Source organism: Euleptes europaea, chromosome 9, assembly GCF_029931775.1.
Source record: "Euleptes europaea isolate rEulEur1 chromosome 9, rEulEur1.hap1, whole genome shotgun sequence".
NCBI lineage: Eukaryota > Metazoa > Chordata > Lepidosauria > Squamata > Sphaerodactylidae > Euleptes > Euleptes europaea.
This window is the reverse complement of record NC_079320.1, coordinates 71592201-71617873: the sequence shown is the minus strand read 5'-3', so window position 1 is coordinate 71617873 and position 25673 is coordinate 71592201. Positions and strand designations below refer to the sequence as shown.

At 46.0% G+C, this 25673-nt stretch overlaps 1 protein-coding gene across 1 annotated transcript; it reads left to right on the top strand.

Annotated features, from left to right (window-relative positions):
- Positions 1–15034: 15034 nt before the first annotated feature.
- CHRNA9 (cholinergic receptor nicotinic alpha 9 subunit) lies at positions 15035–24290 on the top strand. The gene is made up of 5 exons (XM_056855704.1): positions 15035–15098; positions 15552–15697; positions 17350–17504; positions 20864–21396; positions 23722–24290. The coding sequence occupies exons 1-5, from the start codon at positions 15035–15037 to the stop codon at positions 24288–24290; spliced, it is 1467 nt and encodes a 488-aa protein (XP_056711682.1).
- Positions 24291–25673: the final 1383 nt, after the last annotated feature.

Here is a 25673-nt window from a genome sequence, read left to right as displayed (position 1 = left end):
ATTTCACAGCCTCTTGGTATAACTTTGTATAGGAAAAGTGAAGAGGAGCGAACAAGTGTTCCAATGATGGAAAAAAAATCAGCAATTGAGCTTTGCCTGACCTCTCCTTTGACTTCTGAGGGAGGCTCAATGCCTAAGATCCCAACCTGGGCATAAAAGTGCACGACTAATTCTAGAGCCACAGAGGTGGGGGTAGCAGATTGGAATCTGGACGGTCCAGAGGAAGACTCTGAACAAGGCCGATTCATCCCGTGGGGCCCTCGCAAAAGCCCAAACACACAATGGAGGGGGGGCTGTTATCAGTTCACACCTCCGCTCCCCAACCCCCGCCAGGATCTGCAACTCCCAGCCCGTCCATCAGACATGAAGGGGCCACCACGACGGTCAATCAAGGGGGCCACCTCCGGCCAACCACAAGGCAGGGCCGTTCGATCCAACCGCCACACCCAACGGCCGGCGGCTCCCATTGGCTCCTTCCAGGGCGAGCGTTCCATAAAGGCCGCCTGCCGGGCCTCCCGCCCTCCCAACCGCCTTTCGCCTCAGAATCCCGCTCTCGCTTGGCACGACCGCCGCCATTTTCGCTCCCTCGACGATGACCAGCAGCCAGGTCTCCGCGATGCCGCCGCCCCAGAGCGCCTCTCCCTTCTGGCAGCTGATGGCCATGCTGGCCGAAGAGCCCGCCTTGGCGTGGCTGGGCTGGGTGCTCCGCCAGCGGGAAGGCGTCGCGGGCGAGGCCGGGGCGGAAGCCGCGGCTCGGCCTGCCGAGGCGCCAAGGGCGCGCAGCCGCAGTCGCCCCGGTCTTCGCGCCACTTTCCTCGCCGGGGAAGCAGCAGCCGAGGAGGAAGCGCCCCCTGCCGGAGCAGCCGCCAGGGAACCACACGACGGCGTTGCCTACGGTAAGCCACGAGGCCGCGTCGGGGGTCGAGCTTGGAAGGTTGCTTTTGCGGCCTGCGAGGGAGGGGGGTCTTCTGTTCCCACGGGCGGTTTTGGAGCGCCCCGGAGGCTCGTGGGCATGCGCGGGGGGGTCTATTCTCCCCGCTCTGCCCAGGCGAATTCTCCCAACTCTGCCTGGGGGCTTCTGGTGCAGTTTGGCGATCCGCACGGGGGGAAGGCGCGCCCGGAGAGCGACGGGTCCCAGGCTGGCCCTGGCCATTGACGCAGGGGAGGTTTTGCCTTGGGTTGGCCGCTCTCTAGGTGCACGTTCCCCCCATCCCAATTCTCGAAATTCCCCCCATTCATTTGCTTTGAACTTTATTATCTTTTATTGGGTGTTCCCAATTTATGAAAAAGAGGAGAAAAGTTACAGGACGTAGTATTTTTTCTTTCTATGGAACTATTTACATTCACAATCACAAAATGTCCATGCAGAGACACTTAAAGCTCTGGTCAATGACAAAAATATAACTTGATATACAGCATAGTTGATCTTGCTGCTGTTGTTATAGGGTTAAGGGTGATGGCTGTGTAAGAACTCAATATTTAGCAAAATAGCAGCGTGATCCAAATGTCATTAAATAGCCATTGGGCTTATTCTGCGAAGTACTGTAAGACTACGGCCACTTATGCATGGGAGGTTTTGCCTTGGATTTGCTGCTCTCTAGATGCACATTTTCCCCATCTGAATTCTCAAAACTCTGCATGGGGGCTTCTTGTCGAGATTTGAGAATTGGGATGGGGGAAATGCACATTTAGAGGCACATTTCCCCCATCCCATAAAGAGTGGCAAATCCAAGGCAAAACTTCCCGTGCATAAATAGCCCCTCCCGCGCACAAGTGGCCGCATCTGTGCGTTTTGCAACGCCCCGTTTGAGCTTTCCCTCGGGACCAGCCGGCGGTTGGCAGGCTTGGCAGCCCGGTTTCGATCCAGCGTGGCCGCTTCGGAGGACGGGTCGCGGGGGGGGGGGCGGCGGCGGGGGGCTCTGTTCCGGGCAGAGAGAGGCGGGCGGGGCTGGAGCGCCGGAGAAGAACTCCTTCCCAGCTGTCGAAGCGGCCGCAGACGTTTTCCTTCGTGCGTGTGGGTTGCGAAAGGGAAACCCCCCCCCGTGCCAGCATCGGCTCCGGCCTGAGCCGTGGGGTTTCCTGGAGGGGGCAAACCTGGGCATGGTCGGGGAGGCGCTCCCCGGTTGGGATCCACCCCCTAAGCGTTCTTATGTTGTGTGATCTATGTTGGCGGGGGGGGGGGATCTTTCTGTCTCCCCTGTGCCGGGTCCTAACAGTTGTTACCGCACTAGGTATTCCCAGCGATGTATCAAGAGATTGAAACTGTTATTAAAAATACTGTTCTCACTTTGTTTGGCCCCCTTAGCTGTGAACACGTCTTCTAACCATTTTTTAGTGGTGGCCTCCCAAAACACTTTTAAAGCGATGTTTTTAATAACATTTTCAAACTCTTGATACAACGCTGGGAATACCTAGTACGGTAACAGCCAGTTTCTTAAAACCAGCTGGGTCTGCGAACAGCGGCCCCTGGAGTCGCTACGCTGGCTGCCCTGCTTTTAAATGGTCGGGAAGCCCTAGCTGCCTCCTCTGCTTGCCGGACTTCACTTCTACCTAAGGCAGTTTTGTCGGGCTGGTTGGACCTCTGCTTACTGGCCTCCAAGGAAGGCCTCACTGGATTCCCAGTTCATGGGGTGGGTGCGGGGCTCCCATCCTAGTCTGGGGCTCTTGGTTTTACAACACCCCTTGATCACTGGCTGGCAAGCCTGCCTCTCTTCATACTGCTGAATGGGAACAGGCTCTGCTGTATTACCATTTCTGCCATCCTCCTTCATTTGTACCCTTCAGGCTCATCCCTACCCTGTCAAAAGGGCACAAGGCGCTTACTCCCCTCTTTCCCGTGCAATGTTGACTTGGGTATCTTGCTGAACTGTATTTATTACTGCTTATGAGCGATTGCTGATCATCCCATCTTTCTCCCTTTCCAGATTGCCCTTCTTGTAGAAGGCAAGCCAGCCGCCATCTTGGCCCTCGCCCTCTGGAAGCTCTGCGACTCTTGGAGCATTCAGTACACCCCAGAATTTGGAAAACATACAAAACGGGCCTGAGTCGGTTCCTCGCTTTCCGAGAAGAAGCAGGGTTACCAGCAACCTGGCCAATTCCAAGGGACCAGATCCAGGGCTTCTTGGTGCATTCCCAGCACCGGTCTTCACCCAAGATATTTGGCTACCTCTCGGGAATTTCCTATATTTCCCGACTCTTTCGTTTTCCCGAACCCCTGCAGGACTTGGATGTTTCACGCATGGTGATCACCTTGAACATGCGGGGAGACATTCAAAGGAGAGGCTGGACTCCACTCTCCCAGCCCATGCTACGAAGCCTAGTGGCTGTAATGGACAGTGTGTGCGCCACGTTTTACAATCGAATACTGTTCCGAGCAGCATTTGTCTTGTCGTGGTTTGCAGCACTGCGGCCTGAGGAGGTGGTTGCTGAAGACAGCAGTTCTCTACAACCATCACTACTGCAGCTGAGTGACTTTGAGTTTTCAGAGGACACGGTTGAACTTCAGCTGCGTGTTTTAGGGGTTGGACCAGAGACATTTGTCTTCCCATTGACTCGGGCACAGCAGCCATGGCTGTGCCCCGTTCTGGCCCTTTCTAACTACATGGCAGCGAGACCACGCCGAGAAGGACCATTCTTCATTCACAGCAATGGAGAGCCCTTGACCAAGGCACAGTTCTTGGCAATCCTACATTGTACTGTGAGGCAGCTTGGTCTTGTTCCAGAACAGTTCAGCCTCCACTCTTTTTGGCTGGGGGCTATCATTACCGCAGTAAAGCACCGATTACCGGAGGATCTGATTATGCATCTGGCAAGGTGGCCAAACAGAGGCAGTCTACCACAATAAATGCCAGAGACTTAAATGACACTTTGTTATTTGAATTTGTACTAACTTTCCTATTTGATATTTTTAGTGTACAGCCTGTGATGTAATTATAGGTGGTAATGTGGTGGTGAATAAATTTGATCATTTTTCTGCAATGCACTGGTTTCCTTGTATGCTTTTTTTACAACGTGGTCTTTTATTTGTGCAACATTGGGGACCATGTTGCTTTTAAACGTGCCCCCACCTCGTGTATTCTCCTGAGAGATCTAAACATGTTCCATAAAAATTCACTGACAATTGCAATATATTAAAGGTTAATCAAATCAGCTTCTTGAATAATGGGTAATTAAATTTATTTCCCTCCCTCCCCAGCAAAAGCCAGGCTCAGGGTGGATCTGGTTTGGGGAGGGTATAGATGCTGTCTCCAATGATCTGCTTATGCCTAACAAAACCTCCCCCCAGGATCATGGGAATGGTTCAGATAATTTTGTACATACGCCACAGATCCCATCTTAAATATAGGTAATCCTTGGAAGAACTGCCTTTAGCTTTCTGAGAGGAGCCTTGATTCTATGTGCACCCCTTCCTAATTCAGTGAAACTTGCTGCCAAAGAATCAGTTCTAGCCAAACTGCCAACACTGTGGATTTGCATCTGGTCTAGTGGAACAGACTCCTTGTGATAGTCCTTCAGCTTTATCACTCAAGCAGTGACTCTTATTACCGGCTGCTTGGCTTTCTCAATAGCAGGCCCTGTAGAGGTGACTGGATCTCTTATTGCAAAGTGTAATCCCACTGAAATAAATAAAGGGTTCTACCAAAATGGCTCAAGAACTGTGGGAGTTTTAGTTCTGGTAGATACAGAACACTGAGTAGATCCAATCCTTTTTATACGATAGCTGTGGCCACAACCCCTTAGTAGGGAGCCACAGGGATTAAATGAGTTTGCCACATAACATTGTGTGCAATTATGTTAAATGCTCTGTATTTGTATGTAATGTACCTTCTCCAAATGTATATGTATTTCAGCCATAAGGGTGGAAATATATGCCATCTGTCATTGCATTCACAAACAACCCAAAAGCAAAAGTTCCATCTCAAGTTCCATGATTGCAGTTCATGTGACTCACAGAAATTCCTTCAATCTACAGCCTTGTTTTTGCATCATGGATAAATATATATTCTACGTGGTTCCTATTGTCAAAAATTATGGTGCACAAAAACTAGGGCAAAATTACTAGAAATCGAAGCAAAACTTCTACTGAAAGATTATGGGCTAGGGGGACAATTTTAAATGCAAGTTGCTGCTCATTTTTGTTCTAAAGGTTATTTCGTACAATATGTGTAGTAATAGAATTGCTAATATTTGACACGCGAATGCCAAGCCAGACAGAGCTGGCAAGCGTTGCCTGAACTGAGAGCCTGAAGCCCAGAATTTGAGACTCCTGAGAGCAAACAGAGGCAGCATCCAGTCTTGAGGGGTGGTGTTCTGTTTCAACTACATACAAGGCATATGTATAATGGGCGTGGAAGGGAATAAAGCTGCTACCTTTTCTTCCAAGTAGGACTCCTGTGCCTTCGGTTGTTGCACAGTAATTCAGCTGAAATTCCCTCCATGTGTGCTGTCTAAAAAATGTTACCTACCCAATTTTGGCTTATCTGCTAAAGATACGGGCCAGTGCTGCCATGAGGGGGGGAAATACCTGGGGGTTGGCAACCCTAGTCAGGTTGCCATCCTCCAGGTGGTGGCTGGAGATCTCTGTTGGAAATACAATGTCTAGTGCACAAAGATTGATTAAAGAAAGGAAGATCAGCAGGGGGCAGCAAGTGTGAGAGTTGGATAGATAGAAAGGTTGTGATCCTTCTCCCTTCTCTTCCTGTGTTCTTGTTTGTTCCCATCATGCACCCCTCCTCTTCCTTCTAGTTACAGTGAAAGAGAGGAGCAACAGGCCGCATGTTGCCCTGTTAGCTATGGACCCTAGTTAGAAATAAGCCTTGCTCTCAGTCGTTTACCAAGTTTGTGATTTCTAAATAAACTCACTTTGTTTAGTCCTTAGTCAGACTCAGGATCATTCTTAAGAAAAACTCCATTTCCTTCAATCTCCAGGTGACAGAGATAATTTCCCCTGGAGAAAATGGCCGCTTTGAGAGGTGGCCTCTATGGCATTGTACCCCCATTGAAGTCCCTCTCCTCCTCAAACCCCATCATTTTCTCCAGGTGAACTGATCTCTATGGGCTGGAGATCATTTGCAATAGTGGGAGATCTCCAGGCACTACCTGGTGGTTGGCAGCCCTACCCAGAAGCGACCCTTCTGTTTGGCAGCTTATTGCTGCGCTAGCCGAAGTGCCTGGGGGTGACTGGACTGGGTGCTTTGCCAGCAAGAGGCCACCACAGGTCAGGCCATGGCAGGAACCAGGGTTTGGCCTGCTGAGGAGTCAACGGTGCGCAGTCCAGGTAATGGCATGCCGCTTTCTCCGGAGAGGCTGTAGCAGCCCAGGAAGCGCCACCTGCTAAGGAAACGGGTGCAGCTCTGAGCGCGCCTCCGGCGTTGGGCTTGGAAGAGGTGAGATGGGTTTCCTGAGTTGGACGGGGCGACCAGGGGTTGCCACTTTGCAGAGAAACCTAGCGGGAAGCCTGTGAGCATTTTAACGGCGGAGTAGATGAGATGACTGTTGCCAAGCAGGCGAGGCTGCCGCTGCTGCGGTGGTTGGCGATCGGCGGCACGCTTCTGGGGCAGAGTCTTGGCAGCCCAGTTTAGATCTGCCCCGCCTGCTCGGGAGGAATCGGCCTCGGGCACCTGTCCCTTGCATGGAGTCAAGTCTCGCCCCCACAGAAATTCTTACGCGTTTACATAGAAATGCAGTCCTACAGCGATCAACGGGGGTTACCGCACTTTGTATTCCCAGCGATGTATTCAGAGTTTGAAAATGTTGTAAAAAACATTGCTTTAAAAGGGTTTTTGGATACCACGGCTTATAAATGATTGGAAGACGTCTTCACAGCTAAACGGGCCAAACAAAGTGCGAACATTGGTTCTTGTAGGTTATCCGGTTATCTTCAGAGGAGTAACACTGAAGGACAGTGTCTCTGAAGGACAGTGTTACTCCTCTGAAGATGCCTGCCACAGCTGCTGGCGAAACGTCAGGAAAGAAAATACCAAGACCACGGTCACACAGCCCAGATAACCTACAAGAACCAATGAACTCTGACCGTGAAAGCCTTCGACAATAAAGTGCGAACAGTATTTTTTTTAATAATGTTTTCAAACTCTTAATACATTGCTGGGAATACATAGAAAGTGCGAACAGTATTTTTTATAACATTTTCACACTCTTAATACATTGCTAGGAATACAAGTGCGGTAACCCCCAATATTCGGTTTCCAGGAGGCTCCAGGGTAGGATCATGCAAGCCTCGGGTTTGGGGACTCGCACCCGAGAAGGCCACCTTGCGACCCACGCCCTTTAAGTGTAGCTCTGTAAATCTCTCCCCCCAGCTAACTTTCCCCCTAAAAGTTCTGTATTGGGTAGCGGGGGGGGGGCACTAGGGAGGGGCAGTCTACTGAAGGATTCACAGAGGCCGCCTAGCCCTGCTCTTAAAGAAGTATTTTCTGAGTCTGAAGGTCCCCTGTGCAAGCACCTGGTCATTCCTGACCCATGGGGTGACATCACATCCCAACTTTTTCTAGGCAGACTTTGGGGGGTGTTTGCCAGTGCCTTCCCCAGTCATCTTCCCTTTACCACCAGCAAGCTGGGTACTCATTTTACCGACCTCGGAAGGATGGAAGGCTGAGTCAACCTTGAGCCGGATCGAACTCAGGTAGTGAGCAGAGCTTGGACTGCAGTACTGCAGTTTACCACTCTGCGCCACAAGTCTTGAGCTACAGGCAGCTAATAAATAGGTTTTGTTGGGTTTATTCCCAAATAAAAGTTTGTAGCCTGCTTTTGGCTTCCAAAGAAAATCTCACTTCAGTCCCTGTATATTGGTGTGTGTGTGTGTGTGTGTGTGTGTAAAGTACCATCAAGTCACAACTGGTGGTGACCCCATCAGTTTTTAAGGCAAGAACCAAACAGAGGTGATTTGCCACTGCCTGACTCTGCATAGCGACCCTAGTATTCCTTGGTGGTCTCCCACTCAAGTACTAACTAAAGCCAAACCTGCTTAGCTGCTGAGATCTGAAGAGATCAGGCTAGCGGGAGCCATCCAGGTCATGGCAGTAGATGGGTGGGGGCTGTTATGTCTGAACTACAGGGAAGGATTGGCTTGTGCAGATGCATTACTTTCAGTATGTGATAAAATAGTCCTTTCTCATTCCTGTAAAAATTCCATGCCAGACAGATTATCCTTTGCTCTTTCCAAATATATTAAACACACATGTCTGCTGGGGAGGGCACGATATAAGTCTAATAAAATAAATAAAGCATCTCTATTTTGCTCCAATTACCTGCCTTGATAACCAGAATATCTTCAAGAGCTTTAAAGCATCTCCTCTCCAGTGTTTTCAGGGCCCAACAAGGTGTGTAAGACTATCCAGAGTCAGCCACAGAACCACCCAACTGCACATACCAATGCTAACATCATGCTGCTAGCTTTTGTTTTACACAGCAGTCTAGCTCATTAAACCACGCTGCCTGTGGTACCAGTTCCTTTGTATTGGGGCGAGAGGGGGTTGGGTCCTCGTTTTAAATTAGCATGCCTGCTTAATTTTTTGCCAGGGGTTCACCGCACATAGCTTATTTTGGGGAATATAGTTAAACCTCAGTTAAGCCTCCACCCTCAACCTCTGGTGCTGCCACCCCCCTCTCCAGTAACTGGCCACTGAGCCTGCCATTCTTCAAGTATTGCTGCAAATGAAATTCCCTGATGCATTCCAATTTCCACCACTATCCCTCATTTCTACCCTTCATTTCTATCCCATGAAAACAATACAAGGCACTCATTCCCCCTTTCCCATGGAGCAATTCCAACTACTTTGAGACTTGTGTAATATGCTTAACTTTATTCCTGTCTAAGAGTTACTGCTGATCAGTCAATTCTTTGCTCTGCGATATTAAACTAGAACACTTGCCAAGGGTTGATATTGCTTATCTTGGGGAAGGTAGTATTTTCATTTAAACCTCTATCTATATCCTGTGCTACCCCCCACCCCTCATAACTGCACAGGAAGTCTACCAAATATCTTCAAATATTGCTGCATGGGAAAGTCCTCTGATGTATTTCAATTTATACCATCATCCCTTATTCATACCCTTACAGGGCAATTCCTACCCCATGAAAGGAACACTAGGCATTTACTCCCCTGTTCCCCACAGAACAATTTCAACTCTGATAACGTGCTTAATTATATTTATTATGCCTATGAATTGTTGCTGAACATTTGATTCTTTCTCTTATTCCAGATTGCCCTCTTTGTAGAAGCGAAGCCAGCTGCCATTTTGGCCATCAGTCTCTGGAAGCACGGAAATTAGTGGAGCATTCAGCCCACCCAAAAATTTGGAAAACGTACAGAACGGGCCTGAGTCGGTTCCTCGCTTTCCGAGAAGAAGCAGGGTTACCACAACCTGGCCAGTTCCAAGGGACCAGATCCAGTGCTTCTTGGTGCATTCCCAGCAGCAGTCTTCACTACCTGTCGGGAATTTCCTATATTTCCCGACTGTTTCGTTTTCCCGATCCCCTGCAGGACTTGGTTGTTTCGCGCATGGCGATCGCCTTCAACAGGCAGGGAGACATTCAAAGGAGAGGCTGGACTCCACTCTCCCAGCAAATGCTACGAAGCCTAGTGCGCCACGTTTTACAATCGAATAAAATTTTGGCCATCAGCCTCTGGAAGCACGGAAATTAGCTTTCCGAGAAGTAGGGGTGCCGTCAGCTTGTCCTATTCCAAGGGATCAGATCAGACGCTTTTTGGTGGCTACGGATTCCCAGCATCGGTCTTCTCCCAAGATACTTGGGTATTTGGCAGGACTTTCGTATGTTTCCTGATCCCCTTCAGGACTTTGTTGTTTCTCGCATGGCCATCAACTTGTCCTATTCCAAGGGATCAGATCAGATCTTCATCCAAAATAGTCGCATACTTGACCAGACTTTCATATATCTCCCAGATATTTCATTTTCCAGATTGTCTTCAAGATTTCCTCATTCCTCACATGGAGACAAGGCTTGCAAACATGGAGACGTTAGAAGGGTGGATTCCACTCTCCAAGGAGATACTATGGTGCCTGGTGGAAATACCACTTTCTACGACAGTGTCTTGTTCTAGGCAGCGTTTCCATTGCCATGTTTTGCAGCACTGAGGCCAGAGGAGATAGTAGCTGAAGATGACACTTCTAGATCCAGCTGTCAGGTGCTGCCCATCTATGGACAATGAACAGAGCCCGTGTCAGGTTTTGCCTCCCTTACCCACACTGACAGAGGAAGCAGCTGAGGGTGATTCATTACCTAGCCCGACTTTAAAGGCACACGCTGAAGAGCAGCCAGGGGAAGACCAGACGCCACCTGACCCTGGAACATCCAGCGAGATGCCACGAGCAATGCTGGCGTTCGGCTAGACTGCAGCAGCAGAGAAGGAACCTAGCTGATGATGGAGACAGTGATTGTTTGCAGGAGTGGTCTCTCCCAGACAGCTGTAGGGATTTAAGGAAGGCTGAGGCAGTAGGAAGCTGTAGAAGCAACACGGTGCAAACCTGCTGAAGCTCCACTTTGGCCTGTTGTGTATTGACCTGGACTGTACCTCAACCTTGCGACTTTCTGGACCCCTGACCTGACTTCGGACCGGCTTGACCTTGCACCTGCCTCTTGACTGACTGTTTTGTTCCTGGACTGACTTTCGGACTGTGTACTGGACTGTGTTGCCACATCCATTCCAAGCTAGTACAGCTGCCAGCTGTAGACGCCTGGGCTTGAGACCCTCGCCTGCTGCCACACCCACTGCAGCCCTCTTCCTAGCACCACACTACCGCAGCGGCACCCCACCCTGGTGGGCCAGCACACTAGAACTGCTGTGTCTGAGTGACTTTCAGTTCTCAGAGGACACTATTAACATTTAGCTGCGTGTATAAGGGATGGCCTGGAAATATTTATATGAGTCAGGCAAAGGAGCCGGGCCTGTATCCTGTTCTGGACATTTCCAGTTATTTAGAGGTAAGACCATGCAAAGAAGGATCTTTCTTCATTCATGGCAATGGGGAGCCCTTGACCAAGGAGCAGTTCTTGGCAGTCCTTGATCCTACTCTGAGGCTGCTTGGTCTTCTTCCACAACAGTTTGGCCTCCATTCTTTTTGGCTGGGGGCTGTCATAACTGCGGTAAAATATCGATTACCGGAGGAATGGATTCTGCGTCTGGCAAGGTGGCCCAACAGAGGCAGTCCACAACAATGTGCACCACTTTCTATGACCATGTCCTGTTCTGGGTAACATTTCTATTGGCGTGTTTTGCAGCACTGAGGCCAGAGGAGATAGTAGTTGAAGATGGCACTTTTAGATCCAGCATACATGACCTGTACATTTCTGTACATTTCCCAGATATGTATTTTCCAGATCCTCTTCAAGATTCCTTCATTCCTCATATGGTGATAGGCACACATGGAGGCATTCAAAGGAAATGGTGGACTCCTCTTCATGGAGATATTATGGTGCCTGGTGGAAGCACCGCTTTCCAAGACCGTGTCTTGTTCCAAGCAGCGTTTATACTGGCATGGTTTGCAGCCCTGAGATCCAAGGAGATGGTGGCTGAAGATGGTACTTCTCTGGAACCAACACCATTGTGTCTGAGTGACTTTGAGTTTTCAGAGGACACTACTGACATTCAGTGGCATGTATTAGGGGTTGGCCCGGAGAGATTCGTGTTCCATTTGACTCGGGCAAAGGAGCCATGGCTGTGTCCTGTCCTGGGTCCATGCTTCGATGCCCAGTGGGCGTAGTAGACAGAGTGTGCACCACTTTTTACAATCAAATTCTGTTCCGAGCAGCATTTATATTGTCGTGGTTTGCAGCACTGCGGCTTGAGGAGGTGGTAGCTGAAGACAGCACTTCTCTGCAACCAACACTACTAAGGCTGAATGACTTTGAGTTTTCAGAGGACACAGGTAAACTTCAGCTGCGTGTTTTAGGGGCTGGACCAGAGACATTCGTCTTCCCGTTGACTCAGGCACAGCAGCCATGGCTGTGCCCTGTTCTGGCCCTTTCCAACTACTTAGCAGCGAGACCACGCCGAGAAGGACCGTTCTTCATTCACAGCAATGGGGAGCCCTTGACCAAGGCACAGTTCTTGGCAATCCTTCATCGTACTCTGAGGCTGTTTGGTCTTGTTCCAGAACAGTTCAGCCTACATTCTTTTTGGCTGAGGGCTGTCATAACTGCAGTGAAGTATCGATTACTAGAGGTGCTGATTCTGCATCTGGCAAGGTGGACAAACAGAGGCAATTCCCGAGGATAAATTCCAGGGACTTAAATAGCACTTCTTTTTTGGATGATGCACTTTTCTTTACCAGAAGACAGCTGTTTTATGCAAGTGCTTTGTTGAATTTGTAATTACTATGTTATACGTTTAGTAAAGCCTTTGGCTGATATTGATTTAATTGTGTAATTATATGTGGGGATACTGAGTGGTGAATGGGTTTTGGTTTGTATTTTGCAACATGCCTTGTTGTCTTGCATGTTTTACAATGGTCTGTTACTTTTTCTTTTCTTTTCTTTTTCAAAAAACTATACGGTGATTTAGTTACACAACATTGGCCTGACTTGTGTACTCTCCTACAGGGAGCTCTACATCAAGTATTCTATAAAAATTAACTAGCGCTTGTAAGACATTAAAGGTTAGTCAAATCTATTCCTGAAAAATGGTCAGTGGTCTACTTCTATGTTAAAAGGCCTGTCAACTCAGCCTCATTCAAACCTGATGGTGGGAGGGAAGATACTTTCTCTAATAATTGTTTTTAGGGTTTTTTTCTGCTTATGTTAAATGGAGATAAAGGCTACATTCTTAATCTTCGGTATGACTTACGTAACAATACTTGATTACTGCACTTTTGTATTGATTTAAGTATACAACTTTGAAAACCTGTATTTTTTTATCTCATTCAGAATATCTTATTAAACAAGATTATCTGCTTGCATTTCTGCATTTTAATTCACCCTGGCCTCAGAGCAGGATTTCCCCCACTCCATTTTGTCTTCATAATATTACTTTATTATTACTTTATTGCAGCAGTTTGGCCTACATTTGTTTTTGCTGGGGGCTATCATAACTGTGGTGGTGTCAATTATCTGAGGAGCTGATCCTGCATCTCTCAACGTAGCCAAGCAAAGGCAATTCACAAGGATAAATTCCAGGGATTTTAATCATAGTTTTTTTAGATGATTTGCCTTTTACCAGAAATGAAGCTGTTTTATGCAGGTGTTTTGCTAAATTTGTACTGACTTTCCTATGTTACATTTTAAGCAGGGCCTATTATGTTTAATAAATATAGATTCAGATTTATTAGTATGGCATACATACGCCAGTAAAACAAATATAGATTTGTGTCTTTACCATAGGTGATGGTATCGAGTGGTGAATAGGTCTGATCTTTAATTCGTTTTTGCAATGTGCTGGTTTCCTTGTATATTTTTATAATGGCCTGTTGCTTTAACACTTTGGAGTTTTTTTCACGGAGGTTTGTGGCAGTTTCACATCTGTTTTACCGTGCTGCTAATTTTTGATTTTTCATGACAGCTTTTTAGTCATGCAACTCTGGGAGCAGTAAGCCTGTTAAACTTGTGGTCTGAGGCAGGGCCATATTGGGGGGGGGGGTCGCCTTCCCCAGGCAGCACAGGGGCAGTGCCAGCAGCAGATTAAATAAAGAAAAATACGTATATATGGATTGTGTCAATTTGTACTTTTATCCCCCTTCCAAAATATGTAGAACTGCTCCTGGCCTGAGGCTTTGTATTCTAGAGGAAGAACTAAACAAAATGTTCCATAAAGGTTCGGTGGCACTTAGAATACATTACAAGTTAGTCAAACAGTTCATTGAAAAATGGTCTATAGACTATTCTTAGACAGTGTTAAAAATTCTGCCAGTCTTAATTCAAAGCCAATTAATTTTTTTGAGTGTGAGGAGGGAGCGAATACTGCCTCCAATAATTGCTTTCAAGGGTAGTTCCTGTTGTGTTAAATTTAGATAATGGCTAAATGCTTACTGTTTGGTTTAAGGAGCAAAAGCTAATTAATTATTATTATTGATTTATATACACAGCTATTTGAAAAACTTATTTTTATCTCATCTGGAAAACTCTTAATAAACTTTGGCTTTATTAGAGTTTCTCCAGTTTTATTTCCACAATGCAGAACAGCAGACATGTGTCTCCCTACTACTCCATTTTGTCATAATGCCCATCAGTTAGGCTGAGCAATTCTAGAGCAAGAAGCAAGCCTATATCTGCCCTGTGCCACGTTACTGCTGTAGCTTCCTGTCTTCTTAGTTTGCATCCAGAATATCACAGTGTAGTGGAATAAGCGAGGAAACTGGTCAGAACGCTTGTTTTCTTTTCTTCTTCTCCCCCTGCCTAGAGATCTTTCCTGCACTATGATCAACTGCAAGTCACAGGTCACTGTGTAGCCATGCCCAATGCATGAGAAGTAAATACCAAAGGTAGCTCTTGGGGTGTATCTAGTACAATCCACTATTCACTTTATGCTTCACTTTCCTCCCTCAAAGGATCATGGTAATTGTAGTTTAGAATGGTGCTGATAATTCTGTACATACTACTCCATAGGCCCTAGCCTACAAACCTTTAGCTATCTGAGATGAGCCTTGATGTCATTCATTATACCCCTCTTCCTTAATTCATTTTCAGCAACAGTTTCACTGAGTCAGAGTTCTACTAAAACTAGGCGTTTTTAAAAGGCGGCAGCATTTGTCTGCAGCTTTCCTTATCCTTGCTTTACCATTCTAGCAGAATAGCCTCCTTGTGACAGTCCTTCATCTTGTCGCTCAGTGACTCAGGTTACCAGTTACGTCAGGGCTCCGCTTGACAGATCAAGAGGATGTCTGACAGCCCTTGCAGCTTCTGAGCACAATCCAGTTGTGGGGCACGGGGGGGGGGGAGGGATGTTTTAACCAGGGCACATCATCCTTCACACTTCTTTTCTCCTGCCTGGGGGAGAGGGACAAATGGATGTTTTTCTTTAGAAAGATGCTTGAAAAGGTGCTTGAAGAACATTTTCTCACAATGAAAGCCGGCTTGGGCGTCCACGTCTGCTGCTTCTACTTGGTCTCAGCATGGTTGATTCATGGTAAGATTTTCTCAATAGCATGCCATGTGGAGGTGAATGTATCTCTGGGCCAGTGCAGTCCTGAAGAAATAAAGAAAAGGAATTTAACCAAAATGGTTGAAAATCCATGGGAGTTGTAGTTTTGGGAGATAGAATACTCAGATCCCATCCTTTTAACACAATAGCAGTTGCTGCAACCCCTTGGTTGGGAGCTACGGGGATGAAACATAAAGTTGCATGCGACAGCAAGTTAAATGCTCAGTATTCATGTACTTCTTCCAAAAGTATTTTGTTTCTCTGCTCTACTTTATTGCAAGCATTTTAATCAACTCATATCATATTGCTATCCAGTCAACATAATACTTAGCATTTCATTTACTGTGATTTGGCTGACAAGGACAGATTCCTGTAATGGGTCAGGAATAAAAATAATGTAAACTATAATACACATATATATTTTTCCCTCCCCCACAGGTGCTCATGCAGCACAAGGGAAATATGCCCAAATGCTTTTTAATGAACTTTTTGAAGACTATTCAAATGCTCTTAGACCAGTGGAAGATACAGACACAGTACTGAATGTCACGCTTCAGATCACACTTTCCCAAATTAAAGATATGGTAAGCATAAGTACAGATTATATTTGGTGGGCAAGCTCCAGATTTTATTTGCCAACTTAAACAATAGTTTCTGCTTTTGTTATTCATAGCTTGTTTTACGTGAAGAGATCAGAAGGCATTCTTTTACTTCAAGTTATACAGTCTATATCCTCTTTCCACAACATTTTACCCAGATAGAGAATTCTTATTTATACAGAGGAACACTATTGTTCAGCCACAAGTCAGTTTCTCTGTCATTTAAAGTTTACGAAAGAGAAATGGAGCTGAATACAGCTTTCTCTTTCTTCCATCCACCTGTACCTCTCCCATTATTTCTGGAAGTCAGGGGACATTGGACAATTGGATGGGATTTGGCATGAAGGGATGTAGTGGAACTAGGGGAATGACTAGAGACCCACTGTAATGTAGCACTTAAAATGTCAGACTAGGATCTGGTAGACCCTGATTTAAATCCTCACTCTTTCACGGAAGCTCACCAGGTGATCTTGGGCCAGTTGCACATTCTCAGCCCTGTTCTATGTCACAGGGGAGTTACGAGGATGAAACGGAGGAAGGAAGAGCCATGTGGTATGCCATGCTGGGTCCCCATTGGGGAGAAAGGCAGGAGATAATTAAAAAACTTTCTTCCATTCACCATAAGAATTGTGAAAATACCTTGTATTGGCTCAGACCATTAATCACTGTAGGTAGAACCTACTTTGGCTGCTGGTACCTCATCACAGCCTCAGTCTGAGGACTTTGAAAGTCCTGCCCCCCAAGATTCTTTAGAAAGGGGGATAGCAGAGCTTGAACTAGGGCTCATTTCAATAGACTGGCGAAACTCTCTGCAGGAATGCACTGTTACACACACAAAAGCATGTAGCCTTGTTCTGAGCTAGGGCACCTCCATTACTAAACAAATTTTAGGAAAACATGCAAATGTAATGTAGGCAGAAATAGTATGTGGTTTAAAACATATTTTATAAAGGTACTGTGCTAGGAAATCGGATTGCCACAACTGTCTCCATGGGGAGTGGCTGTGGCTCAGCAGCAGATAGGGTTGCCAGGTCCCTCTTTGCCACTGGTGGCAGGATTTTGGGGTGGAGCCTGAGGAGGGTGGGGTTAGGGACTTTAATGCCATAGAGTCCAATTGCCAAAGCGGCCATTTTCTCCAGGTGAACTGATCTCTAACGGCTGGAGATCAGTTGTAATAGCAGGAGATCTCCAGCTAGTACCTGGAAGTTGGCAAGCCTATCGGTAGAGCATCTGCTTGGCATGCAGAATATCTCAGGTTTAAACCCGGGCATCTTCCGTTAAAAGGATCAGGTAGTAGGTGATGTGAACGACCTCTGCCTGAGATCCTGGAGAGCCCCTGTCAGTCTAAGTAGACAATACTGACCTTGATGGACCAAGGGTCTGACTCAGTATAAGGCAGCTTCATGTATGTTCATATAGACACATGACTGCATGTCATGGTTCCACATAATATGCCAAACGCATCTCATACTCTCATTGCTGCTCCTGAGCTAACCATGTCAAGATGTTTCTATGGATAAGCTCTCTCCCAGTCTCCACTGAAGTCTAAACTGACTTTTAGAAGCACATCAAATTTAGAGGGGAAAGAATTCTGGGTGTTAGTCACAGATGCATTTAGATGTACTGTCATTTTACAGGATGAAAGAAACCAAATATTAACAGCCTACTTATGGATTCGACAGACTTGGCACGATGCCTATCTGAAGTGGGACAAGGATAAATATGACGGTCTGGATTCTATCCGAATTCCCAGCAACCTTGTATGGAGGCCAGACATCGTCCTATACAACAAGTGAGCGTGGAGGAAAAAAGTACTTTGAAATGCACAAACAAGAAATTAGCATGATATTTATCTGTCTGCTTCTTGCCTCCCCACAAGCCCAGCCCCCTCTTAGAATTTCAAGTTTTCAGTTTGTGGACGAGAGCTCCACAAATACAGGACAGCTATGTGAAAGGCAACACACCTTAAATTTTCACAGATTGTTCAGCAGGAAGGTAGTTGTGGCTACAGAGAGTCACCACAGGCCCCAGATCTCCTCTGCCCCCCCCCCACGCCCAAACCTCATATGAAATGTCACATGACTTTGCCAGGCTCCCTGGAGCCCCCAAGATAAACAGGGCCACATAAAACATGTCCATCTAGTCTCCCTCCTCTTGGCAGCCCTGGCAGAATTTGATTAAATCCCCACAGAAAAGATCCAAGGGAGAGATGCAGACAACCATCTGTAACTTCTATCGCCGGCTGCTGAAAGAACAGATCAACTGGGCAAAGCTTCCCCGGAAAACTCTCCACAAAAACATCAATAGCTAAAGGCCATAAGTGGAACAGCAGAGCTATAGATCCCAGAAAATCTGTAGCGCACACACAAGGTACAACCTGGAAACTTCTACCTTAAAGCAAAGACTGGTGATTCTACACAGGGACAGGCCTGTGTAGTTTCCCTGCTGTAGCTGCTAATACTTACAGCACAGTGGCAACAGGACTTCCACGCAGCAGTTTTCTCTGGTAGCTCTTTTTCATCAGCAATTTAACAGTGCTAGGTTGATAACACTGTTACACCAAAATATGCATCAGGTTCTCTGAGTTCCCAGCTTTCATTCTGACATAGACTAACAGTCCATTCCTGAGCCTTCAGTGGCTGGGGACTGCGTGGCCGCAGTGCCGCTTCCAAAGCCGTTACCTGGCCGCTGAAAGGCTTTAAAAAGCCTTTTAAATGAGTTTTGGTTTGAAAACGGGGCATTCTGCCCCACTGAAAGTAGCACGGCTGTGCCAGCAAAAAGCTGGGGCAGCAACGCTGTTGTTGTCGACAGCGTACCCGGGGCGAAAGGGGACAGGAAGCAGCCTACTGGCAGCTCCACCCCCTGGCACGGCCCATGAAAAAAACCCGGACGCTGGCACCGGGCTTTGCACCAGTGGGACCCTAGCAGGAGGCCAAGACAGCGTCTCTGGGCTGCACTGTCATGGCAGCGCAGGGAGGCTGGCGTGGGCGGCCCAATGCCAGTGTCCCTGCCTCTCGTGGCAGCGCAAGCAGCCTGGACGCCAGCACAAGCACCTGCACTCCTCCTGAACACTTTTCCGCTCAGGAGGAGTGCAAGGAATGGGCTGTAAGTCTCTATCCCATTTTGGGGCTAGAGACTTGCTTTCCTCCCATATATCTCCACAAGGCAAGGGGCTAGAGACTTTTAAAAAAATCAAAGCTGGGAACTCAAGAGAATGTGATGCATAATTTGGTATAATGGTATATCAATACAATGCTATTAAGTTGTTGATTTTTTAAAAAGAAAAGGAAACCCCTCTGCCTGCAATCGAGAGGAAATGGCTGCTGTGTGCACAGGACCAGGAAAAGCCAGACTTTCCCGCCCACACAGGTTTTGCTGCTGTCCTCCTCAGAACAGAGTGAAGCAGGTTTGAGAAAGACTGGAGAAAAGCCAGGGAAAAGCTAGAGAAACCCTCAGAGGTACGCAAATGCATCACCAGCTGGGGGAGGCAGGGAAAAAACCCTGCTCCCTGATAGCACTGAACGTGGGGCAAAAACCCTGCAAAATCCATGTTCTTGCAAGATGCAACCCAGAAACGTCTGCATTATAGCAAACACTATGACAGCATTCTGACAGATGTTTAAATCAATTTTCCACCTCCGTGGTACTATTTATGGGTGCTTCCCCGCACGAGGCTTAAAATATCTCTTGCTTCAACCAGGTGAAGAAGTGTGAATATAAAACGTACACTGGCCAACATACTTGTTCACGCTGAATGATTGTGCACTCCTATGTATCCAATGAAACAAGGGCTGATGGATGAAAACTCATGCTGGAATACATTTTATTAGTCTTTAAGTGCCAGTGGACTTTATATTTATTTTGCTACACCAACATAGCCACACCTCGAACACTACAAATATTTATCTGCTCCATGAACAAACAAATGTTAACTGTTTCTTTAGAAGATTTGTATCTCATCTTTCAGCCCAAGCAGGGCCATCCAGGTGGGTGGCAACTACAAAAAGTAGTATATAAAAACACATGAAACAAATTTATAAACTACATACATACATCAAAAAAACCCAGACACCAATTAAAAATATAGGGCATAAAGGAATTATTGAAGGAACACCAGACAAAACAAAAATACTCTTCAACCTGCTTGCGGAAGTCAGTTACAGAACACAGGAAGCTGCCTTATACTGAATCAGACCCTTGGATCAAAGTCAATATTGTCTCCTCAGACCGGCAGCGGCTCTCCAGGGTCTCAGGAAGGGGTCTTTCATATCACCTACTTGTCTAGTTCCTTTAACTTTAGATGCCGGGGACTGAATCTGGGACTTTCTGCATGAACACATGAAGCTGCCTGATACTGAATCAGACCCTTGGTCCATCAAAGTCAGTATTGTCTATTCAGACTGGCAGTAGCTCTCCAGGGTCTCAGGTACAGACGTCTTTCACATCACCTATTTGCCTAGTACCACTGAGCCACAACAAAGCACCAAAATGTGATGGGTTTAGACTGGAGTAATGGCATAAACTGTATGGTGTGAAAACACCTTACATTCATACTGGATCCTTGTTCACATGGATGGGAATGCAGAGGCATTTGTAATGTGGCTAATGTAGGTTTTACCTTTGCATTTCAAACACAACTGAAGCCCAAACAGCTTTACATCTTATGGTTGACAATTACAATCGATCAACATACAAAAAAAGGGGGGAAGAAACCCAACCTTAAAAAAACCAAAAGCTGGGTACCCAAGGTTGGGTGAAGAAGGTGAAATGATATAATAGATAAATATTTTTTTTATTTTAGGGCGCTTATATCAGGGTTAAAAACATTAAAAATGATAAAACAAGGCACAATGGCAGCTCATAAAGTTGACAGACTTAAACCACACACCCTACGCATTTCAGCCTATAGGCCTTCATCAGTGGTCAAATCAAAATCCATATAATGCACATACAAGCAATATACAAATGTATCGCCTTATACAGATAACTTTATACAAGCCCAGGCATGCGTGTAGGGTGACTGCAAGTTGTTCTATTTTGGCCTGTATTAGTCTCTCATACAAGTTGTGCATGCTACCATCAACTTGACCTTGGGTACCCAGCTGACAATTACACATCACCTTCTCATCTGTTTGTGTAATTTTTTTTTAGGGCTGATGATGATTTTTCTGAGCCCGTGAACACCAACATTGTATTGAGGTATGATGGAAAAATTACTTGGGATGCACCAGCTATAACCAAGAGCTCGTGTGTGGTGGACGTGTCTTACTTCCCCTTCGACAGCCAGGAGTGCAATCTTACCTTTGGTTCCTGGACCTATAACGGTAACCAGGTGGATATATTCAATTTCTTGGACAGTGGTGACCTCTCTGATTTTATCGAAGATGTGGAGTGGGAGATTCATGGCATGCCGGCTGTTAAGAATGTGATCACGTACGGCTGCTGCTCAGAGCCTTATCCAGATGTTACATTCACCCTTATTTTGAAAAGGAAATCATCTTTCTACATATTTAATCTCCTCCTTCCTTGCCTTTTGATCTCTTTTCTGGCCCCGCTGGGGTTCTACCTACCAGCAGACTCTGGAGAAAAAGTCTCTCTTGGAGTTACCGTGCTGCTTGCTCTAACCGTGTTCCAACTAATGGTCGCAGAGAGCATGCCTCCTTCTGAAAACGTACCTTTGATCGGTAGGTACTTGCACCTTTGTAAATGGTTTACAAACAGCAGTAGAGCCCATTGAGCACTGTGAGGGTGCACAGTGGCAATACCATCTGCTAAGAAACAAGCCAGCACGCTGCAGTTAGTTTAAATACCCAGGCTGCACAAAAGAATTAAGATATTGGGAATCTTTAATGCAACCACTGAAAGAGATACTGCAAGGAAACCCAACGGTTTGGCTCTCAGAAGTCTGCAATATGAGGAACACTTTATGAATACAATGCACTTTTTAATCAGACTGGGCAGTGGCAATGTCTGTTTTAATACCAAGCAAATAACCATGGGCAGTCCAACTTTCTTCCTAGTCCCTCTGCCTCTTAGCTGCCCTAATAAAGGCCATTACACAGCTATTGGACTAGAAACCTGGTTTTGCTTGAGTGCCACAATCCAACTGTGGCTTAAAGAAGGGACTACTGGGAGACCAGTCACACCAGCTAAGAAGCCTTTTTAATGGCCATAAGCCACAAAAAATGATGACCCTTCTTCTAAAGTCTTCTGGGTCTTGTTTGCAGTTCTGAGAAACTAGGCCATGATGCTCTGGTTGTTCCCAGCTGGTTAGTCCAAAGTATTCTTTGCTCACTGATGGCATTTTTCAAGTATCACAAGATGGCCGCTAGGCTGCAGAATGAGGTGCAATCGGTTATGAAAGCTACACACAGAACATCCATCATGTCCAGAGGCAGGCCAAATCTTGGAGACAAAAAACATGGATCGTTTTTTCCATCTCACTGTGCATGGGTAATTTCCAGAGGCAGAGTACTGGAGATATCTTTGGTGCAATGTCAAGACAATTCTTACATTCTTGGCATTTGCAAGTGACAGTCCATAACTGACCTTTTTTTCTATGCTTATGAGAATACACAGTTCCATTTCAAAAGGCAACCTTATTAATGTCAGGAAAATGTTAATGATCAATGTGCAGTGGATTTCTAATGGCAACATAGTTTAATGCCATGCTGAAAACTTCTGATTTGCCTTTGTATTCAGATCATCACCATCTATTCAGATATTTACACCATGTTTTTCTCCTCGAGGGGAATCAAAGGTGCTTATAATGTCATTCGCCCTACCTCTGTTTTTTAATTGTAACAACACCTCTCCGATGTAGGTTAGGCTGAAAAGAGTGAATGACCCGAGCCAGTTTCCATGGCAGAGTGAGGATACAAACCCATATTTACTTATTTATTTTATATCCCGCCTTCCTCCACAATGGGTACCCAAATCAGCTTACATAGTTCTCCTCACTTCAGTTTTATCCTCACAACAACCCTGTGAAGTAGGCTAGACTGTGTGACTGGCCCAAGGTCACCCAGCAAGCTTCCGTGGCAGTGGGGGATTTGAACCTGGGTTTCCCAGATTGCAGTCCATCACTTTAACCACGACACCATGCTGGCCAATTGCTATAGTAGGAAGGGGAAAGAGATGGGAAACTCCCTTTGACCAAGGGTTTCCTGCGAAGTACCCTAGTAACCAGCTGCCATCACTCAGTACCTCCTGAGAACATCTAGACAGATCCACTGAGAGAAGGTACTCCTTCAGTGCCGTACTAGAGCAATAACAAAGTGACAGAGTAGAAACCCTAGGAAATGACTCATAATCAACTATGTAGCACCCGTGCCTAGGACATTATGGGCCAGCCTACTTTTTTTTTTTTAATCCCATGTCTTTTTCCTTGCAGCTACACAGCAGCTGTGGGGAACATATTAAAAGTCTGCTGGACCCAATCTGGATCAGGACGGCAGTACAGGGAGAGGGAGGCTCTTCCCCTTACATCAATCCTGAGCTGAACTGGGCCCCGGTAGACTTTTAAAACTAAGTTCCCAGCAGCTGCCCAGTTATAAATAACCTATTGGGTAGTTTTGCCTCTAGTCTGACACTTTAACCACTATGATATACTGGCTCTCAAACAGCTTCAAGAAGAAATTAAATGGCTGCACCTCCACAGGAGATAAAAATAAGTCCAAAGGTGATGGTGCAAAGTAAAGTAAAAACGTATTTTATTACTCAATTAAAATCCCCAAAATTTGCTATGTGTTTGCCAAGAGACTTCTTCAGGGGAACCTGTTAGTCCTGTAGTGATCCTCCCAAAAGACAAATACATTCCCCTGAAGGAGCCTCTTGGTAAAGTGTATAGGGATTTTTGGGAATTTTAACTGAGTAATAAAATATATTTTTACATTATTTTGCACCATCAGCCTTGGCCTTAATTTTTTATCTCTCAAACAGCTTTATAATGTCAATTTCTGCTTACTAATCTTGTGGGGATCTTTTTGTAACTTTTCTTTACATCATAGGTAAATATTACATTGCTACTATGACAATGATCACAGCATCCACAGCATTGACCATCATTATAATGAATATTCACTATTGCGGATCAGGAGCCAAACCCGTCCCACAATGGGCAAGGGTGGTTATTTTGGACTACATGTCAAAAATCTTCTTTGTTTACGACGTGGGTGAAAACTGCACAAGTTTGCGACGGATGGAAGACCAAGACTCAAAGCTGAAAAAAACCGATACATGTCCAAGAATGGAAGAGATACACGAAGGGGGAATGAGATCCCTTGCTAAGATCAAAAGCAATGGTGGTGACCTCAGAAAGAAGCAGCCCGGGGAAGTGAATGATGGATACAGAGTCCCGTGTGAAAATGAAAGGGATATTGTTAGCTGTTGCTCATGCTACAAAATATTGATTAAGAATATTGAATACATCGCGAATTGCGTAAGGCGCCACAAAGCTAACCATGCAAAAGGCGTGGAGTGGAAAAAAGTGGCAAAAGTGATGGACAGGTTCTTCATGTGGATCTTTTTCATGATGGTCTTTTTCATGAGTGTTCTGATTATTGGCAAAGCACTCTGACCTGAAGTCTAAGCAGGGTTGCTTCTGGATTCTGTGTTCCTTAAATGCTCCCATCATGTTGTAGCAGGTCCCTAAGCTTAGTGGGAAAAGTCGGTCAATTTCCTCTCCACTCTTCTCCACTGGATAGGATGCATAGATTTAAGATTTAAGTCAGTGATCTTAAGCAGGCTTGATTTAGGCAGAAAACTCCGTGGTACTTACTTTCAAGCAAGTGAGTACAGGATATGCTGAGTTGGTCTACCTTGGTAGTACACGGTAAAAGACTGAAGAGTTCTCAAAGGGAAAAAAGAAAATGTAGAACTTGCAAACTTCTAAGTGGTTTAATTGATAGAATGCTGGGCTGGGACTGGAGGGGGACTCAGGTTGAAATCCCCACTTTGTGGCCTTGTGCAAGTAACTGTCTCTCAGCCTTGTCTACCCTGCAGGATTGTTGAAGATAAAATAGGTCAACTGCAAATGTTCTCTTGAAAGACTCGCTAGAGGAGAGGCCACCAAACAACAGGGCTTAGCAGAGAACTCTGCACACGCAGCTTTGTGGCTATCTAGAAGGAATAGGAGACAGGAGAAGCCAATCTATGGCCGATGGTGATATACAACCTGTTTGACTATTCTTACATAATTTTACAAGCAATGGCATTGAAAAGGACTGTGGGAATAGGGACATGGCTGGAATTCCACAGACTTCCAGTCCCGGCAGTAGGAATTTCTAGATCATGCCCATTCATACCGCTGTACATTTGCCCCATTCAGACTTTGCCCTGCCTATCCCAAACGCCATTCTTCATCTTCTTGATGTCTCATAGCCATAAACAATACAATCTCTTAGATAAAATCTGCCCTCCTTGATGCTTATCTGCACAGCTAATTTAAAAAAAAACATAATCAGAATAAGTGCGATAAAAGAGACTGGGGATGGAAGCCAGTGGCCTCATCTCAAGACCCAGCTTCAAACCCACCTTGCAAGGTGGGGCTCCTGCTTAGCTCATCCTCCCCACCCCTTTTCCTCTGTTGTTCATGTCTCTCTTTTGTCTTTCCACCGCTTTCTCTCACCCCCCCCCCCAACATGGAAGCACTGGTACAGTCAAGCACAGATCCGGGAGACTGGCTACCATTTTAAATATACATGGAATAATGATTTTGCTATGCAAATCCTCCTAACTTATTAGCATATGTTTCTTCTGTGTGTGTGTGTGTGTGTGTGTGTGTCATCAAGTCACAACTGACTTATGGTGACCCTGTAGGGTTTTCAAGGCAAGAGACCTTTGGAGGTGGTTTGCCATTGCCTGCCTCCGCGTCATGACCCTGGTAGTCCTTGGAGGTTGCCCATCCAAATTCTAACCAGGGCTGACCCTGCTTAGCTTCTGATATCTGAAAAAATCAGGC